Source organism: Pleuronectes platessa, chromosome 18 (assembly GCF_947347685.1).
Source record: "Pleuronectes platessa chromosome 18, fPlePla1.1, whole genome shotgun sequence".
Lineage (NCBI taxonomy): Eukaryota > Metazoa > Chordata > Actinopteri > Pleuronectiformes > Pleuronectidae > Pleuronectes > Pleuronectes platessa.
This window is the reverse complement of record NC_070643.1, coordinates 21043393-21055841: the sequence shown is the minus strand read 5'-3', so window position 1 is coordinate 21055841 and position 12449 is coordinate 21043393. Positions and strand designations below refer to the sequence as shown.

Sequence of the window (12449 nt, the reverse complement as noted above, 5' to 3'; positions counted from 1 at the left end):
CTTAGATTCATCTCTGTTTCTGTTTGGTTTGTGGCCTTTAAATTGAAATGAATGAATAAATCATACCTTTAGCTTTTTCTGCTTCTCCTGCAGCACGTTCACGTCACCTGACTCAGCTCCTGCATTCTGACTGGCCAGCGAACTGGCAGCTCCGGCCAACCACATGCTGAGGCCTTCCAGTTTCTGGGAGCACTCGGCTTTCTGCTGCTGGACCACCTGAGAGGAACGAGAAGGAAACGTGAGGCAGGAAAAGAGGAGGAGACAAGACGCTGATGAAAAATCCATCATGAACAACTGAGCACAGCTTCCAGCAAACAACCAGTTTCTGTATGTTTCAGAATAAGAGCAAACTAAATGTACATTTTCCCATAATTCACTTCTTGAGTTGTGCACACTTTGCAAAGCTTTGAGCAGATTGTGTCCAGAGTTCACACGCAACACACACACGGGCAGACAGACACACACATACTGTAAAATGTCTTCACACGTTGGTCGAGCAACAACAGACACAACAGAGAGAAATCAAACAAACAGTTTTATTTGCAGTTTTTCCTCCTTCCTCTGTTTTCAGCTGAGACAAGAGGAAAAAACACGATCAAGCTCTGAAACTCAAGCCGTTACCGCCGGGACACAAGCGATTTCCTTCAGTGGCAATCTGGAACAGCAAGGCAAACAGGTTAATGATCCACAGGTAGTAGACACATGCAGAGGAGCAACACGCTAGCATTAGAAGTCTGTGTGCTGAGAGTGAGGGAGGTGCTCTACCAAAGTCTGAGATGATGATGAGGTTTAAGTTGATGTGAGATGGAACTAAAGGTTAAACTGTGATGGAGGTTAACTGGTTTACACACGTTAGGGATGATCTCATAGAACGTGAGTGTTTCTTAAAACAGTCGATCTTGTTTAACAAAGCAAAGCACAGAGTCAACAGCGTCACACAAAAAGCTGTGAGCCACACTGGACTGGTGAGGACCAGCCGAGCATTTCAAACCAGTTCCACTCAATGGTCGTTTTCCAAACCTCTCTCTCCCTTGCACTCTGCCTCTCTCTGTCCTCCTCTTCTTCCTTCACCCTCTTCCGGCGCTGCCACTCCTCCTCCCTCTCTCTCTGGACGGACAGAGCGTCGGCCCAGGCCTGGGCTCGGCCCGACGCTCTGTGGAAGCTCCTCTGGAGCCGCTGCAGCTGCCCCAGCAGATCCCTGCTCTGCTCGGGGGCCAGGTCCTGAGCTCGCTCTGAGATGAACACCTGAATCTCAAAGGCCACGTTGTTGACCTCATCGGAGCGAGACATCAGAGAGGACTGCAGCTCCTTCATGAAGAGACAGAACAGGGACATGAAGTTATTACACCAAAGAATACAGAGAAACCCCAAGTGTGTAAAAGCATCTTTCCAACAGAACACGTTATAGAAGATTTATACTCAGGAGTATTAAAACCACAAGGGAATATGATCCTTGTTGTTTTAGTACTACAACATAGTCTTGTAAGTACAGAGTAATATTAGGGCAAGAAATGATAAAAAGAAAATAAGAATATAAGTTGAAACGTTAATGAATAAACTTAAAATTTCCAGGTCAAAGTTGAAATATTATCAAACTTCTCTAATTTCTGCTTTAATTTCTACTTCATCTCAAAATGCAGAACAAATATTCTTGATAATCTTCTTTATTCTTTTGCCTTGACCATAATACTAATTAAATCTGTTGTATCATGGTACAGTTTTATACATCTCTTCTGGAGGTATCACTTCATATTATAAAGTTCTCTTCAGACACACTTGCCTTGCAAAGATGCAGCTGCTGTGTGAGCTGATCACAATTGTCCTCCTCCTCTGATTTCTCCATTTTTTCCATTCCTGCAATTCCTCCGTCCATCTGAGCCTCGGTCTCCTTCAACCAGGAGAGCAGACGCTCCACTCGTCCTCCGAGCGACATCTTCTCAGCGTTCACTGCCTCCTGAGAGAAGGTTCAGAGGGATCAGGGTGGAAGCTTTGTCTCAATCTCAACACGGAGGAAACAGATGAAGGATCACAACAATCAAATCGAGAGGAAATCAAACCTTTACAGCGACTCATGCTTCTTTTACCTTGTGAGAGTCTCTGTGGTCTCGCAGGCTTTTCAGAATGCCAGCAGAGAGCGATCGAGCTGCCTCGTACCCTCGAGCCAGGCTGCGCCCGTCCTTCTCCAGGGCCAGGAGGAGCTGTGGAGGAACGTCCTGAGGTCGGGGCTCCAGCAGCAGCTCGGCCGCCTCCACTTCCCTCGCGACCTCGGTCTCCAAGTCGAGCAGCTCAAGGTCCAGAGTCTTTGAGACGGATCAGGAGAAATAAAACAAACGTTTTCTTGATGCCGCTTAGTGAAGAGACTGATCCTTAAATCAGCTTTAAACAGAAAACTACAGGAAAAACACAATGAGGCTCTGTTGGATAAATAAACATGTTGCTCCACCTCAGCCTGCCTGATGGTGTCCTCCAGAGCGATGAGGCTGCGACCCACAGACTGCTGATGCTGCTGTTTGAGCCGGACCTCCACGTGCCGCACCATCGAGACCAGGGCCACGATCCGCTGGTCCTGCTCCAAACATTCCTGACGCTTTAATGATGACTGAGGGAGAAACACACAATCAGCTTGGACTCATTTAGAAATGTGTCACTGAGGAGATGTTTCATTTAAACAGATCTACATGAGAATTGCTGTATTTTGTCTCACCTTGCCAGTGACTGACGTCCTCTCTCTGTTTGACTCAGTCCCTCGTCTCTCTCTGACTTCCTCCTCCTCTTCCTCCTCTTCCTCCTCTTCCTCCCCCCAGCTCTCAGCGGTTGTATCCGACTCAGTGACTCCAGCTGATTCAGACTCTGTTGACGTTTCCTCTGAGAGCAAAGCTGCAGAATCTTGAGGCTCTTGTTCTTTTAAGACCACAGCTACTTTCTTCTTTCTACCCTTTCCAGATGTTTTGACTTGTGCGACGCGCTGAGCTGTCAGTGGTTTGTCTGGTTCTCCTGCGACAGCTTGGATGGATTTACCTTCACTTGTGGTTCCTGAACGAGATTGTTCTTTCTCGATAGACGTGTCCTCTGCAACTCGTGTGTGTTCCTCTGCGTGAGAACTTGGTTCCTCAGACTCATGTGATCTGTGTCGACTTGTCTCAGCTGCTTCATCAGTGATTCCAGAGATCTCAGGTTTAATTGTCGTATCACCAGCTGAAGGTTGGACCGTCCTCGGCTCCTTATTCAAAGTTGAGCCATCCACATTTGGTTTGGTTGATTTAGTTGCAGTCGCTGCAGAATCCTCTTTCTCAGCATCAGGCTCAGCTTTGTCTGTCACATTTGAACTCTTGTTCTTCTTGTTCTTCTTGCTTCGTTTGCTTTTCTGAATTTCTTTAGGCTTCACTGACGGCAACACCTCGATTGTTTCCTTTCCAGAGCTGATCTTTCCTCTCTCTTGTGACGGAGCCTCCAACAGTTTGGTTTCCATTCCCTCGTTAACAGAAAGTTCCTCGACAGTCAAATCCTCTTTGACCTTTATCATTTTCGATTTGTCTCCTCTGACACTCGTCTCTTCCTCGTTGTCTTTTAACGAACCATTCAGCCTCTCGACTTCTCCGACATCCTGACTCCCCTCTCCTTTGTTAGCTGGCAGAGTTGTGGCCTTCACTTCTCTTGCAGTCGTGTCTTGAATCTCCTTCTTCTCCACCTCTTTCCTCAGGGCCTGCAGCTCCTCAGCAGCCTGTTTCTCACTCACTCCTTTTTCAAACACCTTTTTCAGGATGCTCTCTTTGGCTTTCAGAATCAAAGCGGCCTTCTCGTTTTCCGGTAAAGGAGATTTCAGAGGCAGCTCTTGCTCCTTCGCTCTCTCTCGTTCTGGTTCCTGAGAGACAGATGCCTTCTCTCCGACTTCTCTCTCCTGCTCTCTTTTTATCCTCTCCCTCTTATCACACTCTTCTACATCCTTAGAAATCATAATTCTCTTTTCACCCTTTTCTGGCTCTATAATTTGTTCATTGGCTGGAACGGTTTCTTGTTTCATCAAATCAGTTTCATGTTCAATTTTCCAATCTGTCTCTGCTTCACGCTCTCTATTGGGAGGTTCTAGGGAAGCTACCCGACCATGACTTTGCAATTTCTCCCTTTTGTCTGCTGATGGGAGGTAATCTGTGACTGGATCTGCAGCCTCAGGCCGTCCTTCACTTTCTGCCTCCGCTCGGTCGATGTCTGATCGCTGTTTAATCTCTGCAGGTTGTGTTTCACTTTCTGCTTCTTTACTCTTTCCCTTGTTTTTATTCCTCCTCTTTTTCTTGCCTTTGCTTTCTGTATCTTTGGCTGGAGACGTCACCATCTGGCCGGATTGCTCAGATTTTATTTCAATCTTTAAAGGTTTCTCTCTTTCCACAACTTTGCCATTATCCCTCTGTTCTGTCACATCACTCTTTCTATATTCCTCCTCTTTCTTTTTAGACACTTCAGTGTTGGCTTTACTTTCTTTCTTGTCTCTAATCTCTGCTTCCACAGAACCTGTCAGTTTTACTTCAGAAACCTGATGAACCTCTGACGTCTCATCACTGGGTCGACGCTCTCTTTCCCCAACAAACACAGGTTCCCTGTCTGACTTCAAAATGGCAGCTCCCTCTCTCACCTCTTCCTGGGAATCTTTGCCAATATCACAGACACTCACCTTACCCTCACTTATCTGCACTTTCTCATCAGGCTCCTGTTTTGGACGCCTCTCTCTTCTGTCTCTCTGTGGTACTATCTCTCCGATGGCCTGCTGAATCCTTCTCTCAACATTAGCTGCAAAGTTACACAAGAGGTCCATGGACTGGTCCGACTCCATTAAAGACTCTCCTGTGGACAACGGCACCTCTACTTTGTCCTCGTCCACGTCGTAGTACTGTGACTTGTCTGATACTAAAGACATTACTGTCTTTTCATCTTCCTGTGTGACTCCTGAACCTTCCTCTGAGTTCCCATCTGACCAGTTTGCTGGACTGCTCGACACTGACATCATAATAGCAGGGCTGTATGTGCTGCTCAATGAGGCCACAGGTGTAGAACTACCTCCATCAACTTCAATCTTTGCAGAAGCCACTTTGTTCTGAATCTCAGCCGCCGTGTCACTGGAGATCAGTCCGACTGCAACAGCATCACAGAGACTAGAAACCCGTTGTCCAGTCGAGGGATCGACTAAGCCTCCTTTAGACATTTGGTTGGAGGCTATTACTTTCACCATGTCATCTCCGATTAGACCTCTTTTACAGGCTTCAGAGAGACAGAGCCTTTCTCCAGTCTTTATATCAACTATCCCTCCACTGTCGGCCTGGCTCTGGAGAAGCCTCAGTGCTGGGACTGGGTCAACTTGCTTTGACTGAATTGCCTCAGAAAGGGTCAAACTTTCTCCGGTTTGCTTGTTCTGAATCCCTCTGAAGGGTTTCACCTCTAAGAAACGTTTGCCTGTGTCAATATCGATCCTGCCCTGGTTAACAAGTTCTGAATAAGGCACAATTCGAGCAGTCTGAGGGTCCAGAGCTCCTTGTGTCACTGTGGGAGAGGCCATGGCTTCACTGGCCATGTTCTCGTCCAGGAGACCTTTAGTAACAGCCTCCGTCAATGTCAGTCTACGTCCAGATTCAGGGTCTAAAACAGCTCCTGTCGACGCCTGGAGTACAACAGCATCTGGGTGAGATGAGGGGCTGACTTTGCCTTGGTAGACCCACTCCAAGTCCTCCAGGCCAGGAGCAATAGACCGATCCACTAATCCTCTATCGACAGCATCAGAGACAGAAAGCCTCATTCCTGAAGCATGGTGGATTACACCCCCCTCCGCCACCTGCTTCGCCAACACATGATAAGCCTCCTCGGACTTAATCAACCCTTTTTGAATTGCCTGCTCCAGAGAAACTGGAGACTTAGACTCTGGGTCAATGACACCTTCCATCTGTAGCTGTAAACTGGCTTTTTTGAGGGCGGTTGTCACATCTGTGTCTTTCCCTTTGTACGCCTTCTCTAGTGCCACCAGCTCTTCTCTTTGACCCTCCTCAATCAGGCCCAGGTTTGCTGCGAGAGTGACAGAGACTTTCTTATCCCGGCGGAGGTCTACAATTCCCCCAGAAGCCACCTGGGCTTCCAGGAGTCTATCAGCAGTGTCTAGGTCGATCAACCCTTCTCGAGCTGCGTCCCTCACACCACAGATCTGCCCTTTCTCTGCGTCCACAATCCCTGCCAGGGTTTTATCTGACTGCAGGACACTCCACATCAGATCTTCATCTAGCAAACCCTCCTGCATGACATCCTCCATGCTCAGGGACTCACCACTGTTGGCATCTAGGAAACCCCCGAACAGACCTGCCTGAGCCATTAATTTGACTGCCGTGTGGCCGGGGAGGACGCCCTGGGCTACTGCCTCATCAGGAAGCAGCTTTTCTCCTTCTTCTGTCATCACACCTCCCTGCTTTAGCTCCAGGACCAACCTTGACAACTCAGCAAATTCTACTTCCATCTCCCCTGCAGCTACAACCTCATCTTTAGCACTCCTGGGATCTGTCTCCTTTACAGGGTTTATATCTTCCTTAGCTACAGATTGTTTTAAATGAACGTATTCACTTGTTTCTGCTTCCAGTGGGATGGGATCTACCAGACTAATCCTATCTCCTGGTTTGGATTCAGTTTCTACCAGCTCCTCTGGGCTTTGAGCTACAGCCATTAAACTTTGAACGTGGGTCTTTTCTTTCTTCTTAGCTCTTCCTTTTGCAACTTTCTTGACCTTGATTCCTTCTTTTGTTGTTAAATCACTCGCTAACATGATCAAGGATGGCTTCTGCAACACTTCTCCATCATACCTTTCTTTTAGACTACTTGTACCATAGATCTCAGAATCCTTGCTTGGTCTAACTACATTGGAATCTTCTCCCTCACCTTTAATCTGCTTTCCACTCACCTCCACTCTCACCATTTGCAACTTCCCCTGCTTATCTGGAGCAAAAGTGCTTCCAGTCTCAGCTTGACTAACTAAAGCAGAGTCTCCAGGAACCAGTTGAGCAGCTTCGACCAACTCCACCAGCTCAGGGTCGAGCAGCACCAGTCGTTTTCCAGAATGAGCATCCACATAGCTGTGAGTCATGAGGTGGAACAGCAGCTTGTGTTTGGCTTGTTCTTCAGGATCCATTCCACTTGTTGGTGAAGCATCACACAACATGTCTGCAGGAGCTGGAGAAGATGGAGGTGAAGAGGAACTGATGGAACTGGTGCCAGACTGATTCATGTTGACAAGAGTATCTGGGATTTGGGTGTCTTTGAGAAAACTGACGACACCGGGGTCAAGGAACGAAGCAGGATGGTTTAAGGGCAGCACCTGGAGAGCTTCAGGTTTGTACAGACCCCCAATAGCATGACGCTGTGCTAGGATATTTCTTGCTAGTTCTTCTGAGATCACTCCTTGCTGAAGAGCCTCAGCAATGGGCAGAAGTTCTCCAGATTCAGGCCACAGCAGACCCCTGAAATTCCGAAGAGACTCGAGGACCAACAGAGCCAAACGAGGGGAGAGAAGGTCTCGGTGAAGACCTTCTCCCAAATCCAGGCGTTCTCTGCTGAGAGGATCTATAATTCCCCCAGTTTGCAGCTGACGTGCTAACATTGCACAGGCTAGATCCTGATCCATCAGCCCGAGACGGACAGCCTCGTTAATGGTCAGTCGATGGCCCGAGCGTGGGTCAGCTACACCACCGGCAAAGAGCTGAGCCTCAAGCAGCCGAACAGCAACTTCGGGATCGATCAGACCTTCCTGGACGGCGCGGATGATACCGACTTTCCTTCCAGAGCGGAGGCAGACCGTCCCTCCAGGCTGCTGTTTGACCGGGAGGAGGAGGAGGCCGGAGTCGAACACACAGCGCTCTTGTAGATCACACAGGTGAATCTGTTCCGCTGTGTTTGGATCAATCAGCTCTCGGTGCTGAAGCCTTGACTGAAGTTTGGTGACAGTTCTTGGAGTCAAAAGCCTCAAGTCCTCTGCTTGCTCCAGACTTATCAGCTTTCCTGTGGAGACTCTCAGGCCTCCGGTGCTCATCTGGAGTTCCAGAATGCGGAGTCCCACCTCCTCCTTGATGAGCCCGACCTCCATGGCCGCAGCTACTGGCAACATAGGTGGTCGCTGGTCGGCTTCAGATTCAGTGTTTCCCACCAGAATCAGGGCGTTCTCCAGCTCAGACAGCGACTCCTTGGTGCAGGCGTCGACGAGGCCTTGAGCTCGACCTTGTTCCAGTGTGAGACTCCGTGGGGAGTCAGGCTGGACGAGCCCCCCCAGGACGAGCTGGGCCTCCAGGAGCACGTGGCAGGTGTCCTGGTCAATGAGACCACGCTGAGAGGCTGGGAACACTGGGAATGTTTCCACTGTTCCCAGGTCGATTACTCCGGCGATGGCAATTTGGTTCTATATTAAGAAAGAAAACATCTAGTTGAGATTCACTCATGGTGCGGTTGGTACTAAATGTATAATGTTATCCTATTGTATAACAATATTATACTATTGGCAGAATCAGAAAAAAAAGAAAACGTTCATGATAGAATATTTAGGATTTACTTATTTCTTTCCAATATGTTCTTTTCTTTGAGTTCTTCGATACTTACCACTGCTATTTTAAAACAAGCTCTAAGCATGCAACAGAGCAACCAGGAACAGAGAATGCACAAGGAAGCTCTTAAGTTAAGCAAACATGTAAAAGAACACACAAGGTATTCAGAGGAGAATAAAACACATAATATTTGCAGGCAACAGAAATAGAGAATGCGAGCGCTACTCACCGTACGGGCTCTTTCCACGGCACACACACTAAAGGGGCCGGCTTACGGCAGAGCGAGGCGCGACAGGTGAGAAGCTGGTTGTTAGCATTCTGCATGCCTCTCTTCATTCTGACTCCTAACACTGCACTGACACTACACCCGCCCCCTGACCTCTGACCTCTGACCGTGACACGGAGAAGGCTCAGGAAATTAAAACTACCATTTCATCCTGGGGTCTGAGACTTTAGTATTCAACTGATATATCATCATATATACAAATATGTGTGTATCATTGGAAAAGTATTGTGATAGTACTGAATAGTGATTGATTCCCACTAACTGACTGAACACTAAACTGATCTCCTTCCTTAGTGAGTCTACTAATCTCCTGTTTTATGTTTTCCATCTCTCGCTCTGATCCTCGGCTCAGAACTGGGATGTCCACAATTCTCCTTTCGGCAGCTGTTAGTGGTTTTTGAGCAAAACGCTGGTTTAAGATGTCACACATTAATAGAATGCATTAGAACAAACACAAACAAGATCATTCGCACACACACACACACACTCTTGTGATCTGGACACAACATGCTCAAATGGTGAAGTGAGTTTTTGTTTGCATAGCTGGCCTCTGGTGCACTGATACTGAGACTCTATAATAAACATCTACTCTTCAGTGAGAACTTTTAAAGTCACAAATAAATTCATTGTAAATACATTCACATAGGAACCAGGTATCAAGGTGCAGCTGTTGAAACATAAGAATTATTATAACTCTCAGACACTCGACTCCTCTCGGACAAATGTATGATGATTCTACATGAGAACAGACTGTGTGTGAACGTGTGGAGGGTCAAATAAATACTGAAATGAAATATGTGGACTTTATGCAGTGGCATTATTTCACCAACACATAAAAAAGAAACGTGAATCTACAGTTGCAGCTACAGAGATGAGTCACATGAAGCTGTCTACAGATGACTGGTTCTACCAATGAATCTACGACAGACTGCTCCCATGACTCGGGCAGAGCTGCTGCTGCTGCTGCACCACTGAGGCCATGTGTTAACCAGGTTAGCAGTTCAGCAGATGTGTTTTCTGATGATGATGATGATGATGGTGATGGTGACAATATGGAAAAACCAGTGCGATGACAGTTAATGACATGACCGCAGGAGACCAGTGAGAGAGTGGAACATGCGGAGGCCCAGTTCAGACTGTGACTTTTTCAGTGAATTCTTCTTATGCGTCGAATCATGATTTGTAATTTATTTTCTTAATTATGACACAAGTATGATAAATAAAAGAGCACACGTCTGAACAGGGTCTGTGATGTTTGTTAAACCGAGTCGATGGGTGAGATTCATCAAAAGTGGTGATTGTTGTCAAAAATGCTTTGTGAACACACAACATGCTGTATAACACACACACACACACACTTTAGCTGGCCCAGACACGCAAGCTCACACTTAGCTTGCAAGCGTATTCACTCAAAACAACCTTTTTATAAAAGCACCTTTAAAATGACACTTTGTGAAGCTTGAAAAGGACGAAAATAAACCATTTCTTGTACATATGTGGAATCCTGTCTCCATCTCAGTTCATCCCTCCGACCTGTATACCTTTCTCTCCTCCTCTTTGGCAAGTTGCTGCTCCAGCTGCTGCAGCTGTTGGGTGGAGCTGTCACACATCTGGTTGTAGGTGGACCTGAGCTGGTCCAGCTGAGCCTCCACCTGAGCACGCTCCCCTGGGGACAACCTGCAGAGGACACAGGGGAGGAGATGGTGACACGGCTCCTTTGGTGTTCTTCACCTTCCCTTCAGGTTTTAATACACCTTTCCAAACCTGGTATGAACATTAACTTCTGAATTAATTGTATTTATTCATAATTTCTAGTTAAAACAGCCACTTGAGCTTGTGCTGCTTGTGTAGGGTGATATGATCCATGTGTGTTTCTCAGAATTGGTTTGTAGAACAGGGGTAAAGTTGTGTGTAGTGTGACATGTGTGTGTCCATATGTGTGATGTGAACTTACTTGCTGGCTTGTTTTGATAATAGGAAGACCTCTGTGCTCCTGATGGCTTCAGCCACCTCGTCCTTCTTGGCAGCCAGCTGTTCACTGATGGACTTCACACAGAGCAACAATAAGCTCGTTAGCACCAAAATTATCTTTTCACATTCTCGCAAAACAGCATTTAAAATGTCTGTCAGATCTTCAGGGGCTTAAAGTTGAATGAAACTTCTGTTCTACCTGTTGAGCTGCGAGTGATGACTCAGCGTTGGGGCCGCCGGTCCGTCCCTGGAGCCCTTTGACCCAGCCCAGCAGATCTGAGACCTGCCCGACCCTGGCCTGCTTCTCCTCCTCCACCTCTTTCTGCACAGATCAAAGTGGAGACACATCCTCAACATCACCACAGCTTCAGTGCAACAGGAGAAGGACTTAGAGTGAGGAATAACCGTGTTTAACAGTGAATCAAAGTCCCACCTCTTCTTCTTCTAGTCGTCTCAGTGCATCACTGATGTACTTCACGTGTTGGGTCGTCAACGTGACCAAAGCCGTGTAGCGTGTGCTCAAATCCATGAACTGGAGCGATGAGACAAAGATTCATACAAGTTACAACACTGGAGTTATTATGGATATTGGTTGAATCCCTGAAGTGCAGTTTTTATCGTTACCTCCTGAGTGATGGCGTCAGATGAAGAATGCATCCTCCTCCTCTTCACAGGTGACTTGTGTGTCGACTCTACGAAGGCTCTGTACGTCATCAGCTGCAGCTCGTAGTCCTGAACCAGACAGCCCAGTGGAGTGTGAGTGAGTGAAACAAGTGGCTGTGCATCAGAATACTACAGAGACCACATCTCTACATCGTTACATCAGTTTCCAGAACCTCAAATCAGTTTACATGTACTTTTACTCAAGAGGACACATGTATAAATACTTCTGATGCAGTCTCTTACCTTCACTGAGGTGCAGTACTGTTTGGAGTGAGTCTGACACTCATCTAGTTTGGTCTGGTTCTGTTCAATCTCGGCTACTAATGCCTGAAAAAACAATAAGACAAAAATATTATAAATCATATACTTCGATCCAACACATTTTATAATTCAGGACGATCAGAGAAGTCCGTGTCCCTCACCGTCTGCTGGGCCAGCTGCTCCGACAGAGCTTTGCTGTCGCTCTGTCCAGGTTGTGTGTCTTCTTGTCTCTTTGTCGTCTCTTCGATCCACCGGATCAGAGCCGAGTGACCGGCTCTGTACTGGTGCAGGTCCGAGCCCAGAGCGTCCAGATCCGCTCGTCTGCAGGGAAACAGGAAAAAGAACATTTAAAAGATAATAACAGAGGAGCCTGAGTTCTATATTCAATATTTGTATGTGTTACTATTTGAGATCCTGAGTGACAGGAGCTCGTCTCCACCCTGTGTTCCTCACCGTGTCTCCATCTGTCTCTGAACGCCGCTCCACCTGTCTGTCATCTGATTGGCTCTCTCCTGGTACAGCGCCAGCTCGGGGCTGCGGTCGGGGTGGAGCTTGCTGAGCTGAGACCCCGCCTCTTGGGCCCGACGCACAGAGGACAGCAGGGAATCGAAGATGTCCCCCTGCTCGCCCAGTTCCTCCTGCCACCTCTGGAGGGAAACACAACAGGAAACAGAGAATGAGGATCAGAGTCAAATGGATTCACGACACGACGC

General features: G+C 47.3%; 1 protein-coding gene across 1 annotated transcript in view; it reads right to left on the bottom strand.

The window, feature by feature from the left end:
* macf1a (microtubule actin crosslinking factor 1a) overlaps window positions 1-12449 on the bottom strand; it is a 136026-nt gene that overhangs the window by 27642 nt on the left and 95935 nt on the right. The window contains 14 exon segments of the mRNA XM_053446370.1: window positions 67-216; window positions 1021-1308; window positions 1781-1954; window positions 2085-2300; window positions 2444-2599; window positions 2705-8413; window positions 10383-10518; window positions 10796-10887; window positions 11012-11134; window positions 11246-11344; window positions 11437-11544; window positions 11719-11802; window positions 11898-12057; window positions 12190-12383. Of these exon segments, the coding sequence (XP_053302345.1) occupies window positions 67-216; window positions 1021-1308; window positions 1781-1954; window positions 2085-2300; window positions 2444-2599; window positions 2705-8413; window positions 10383-10518; window positions 10796-10887; window positions 11012-11134; window positions 11246-11344; window positions 11437-11544; window positions 11719-11802; window positions 11898-12057; window positions 12190-12383 (7689 nt within the window).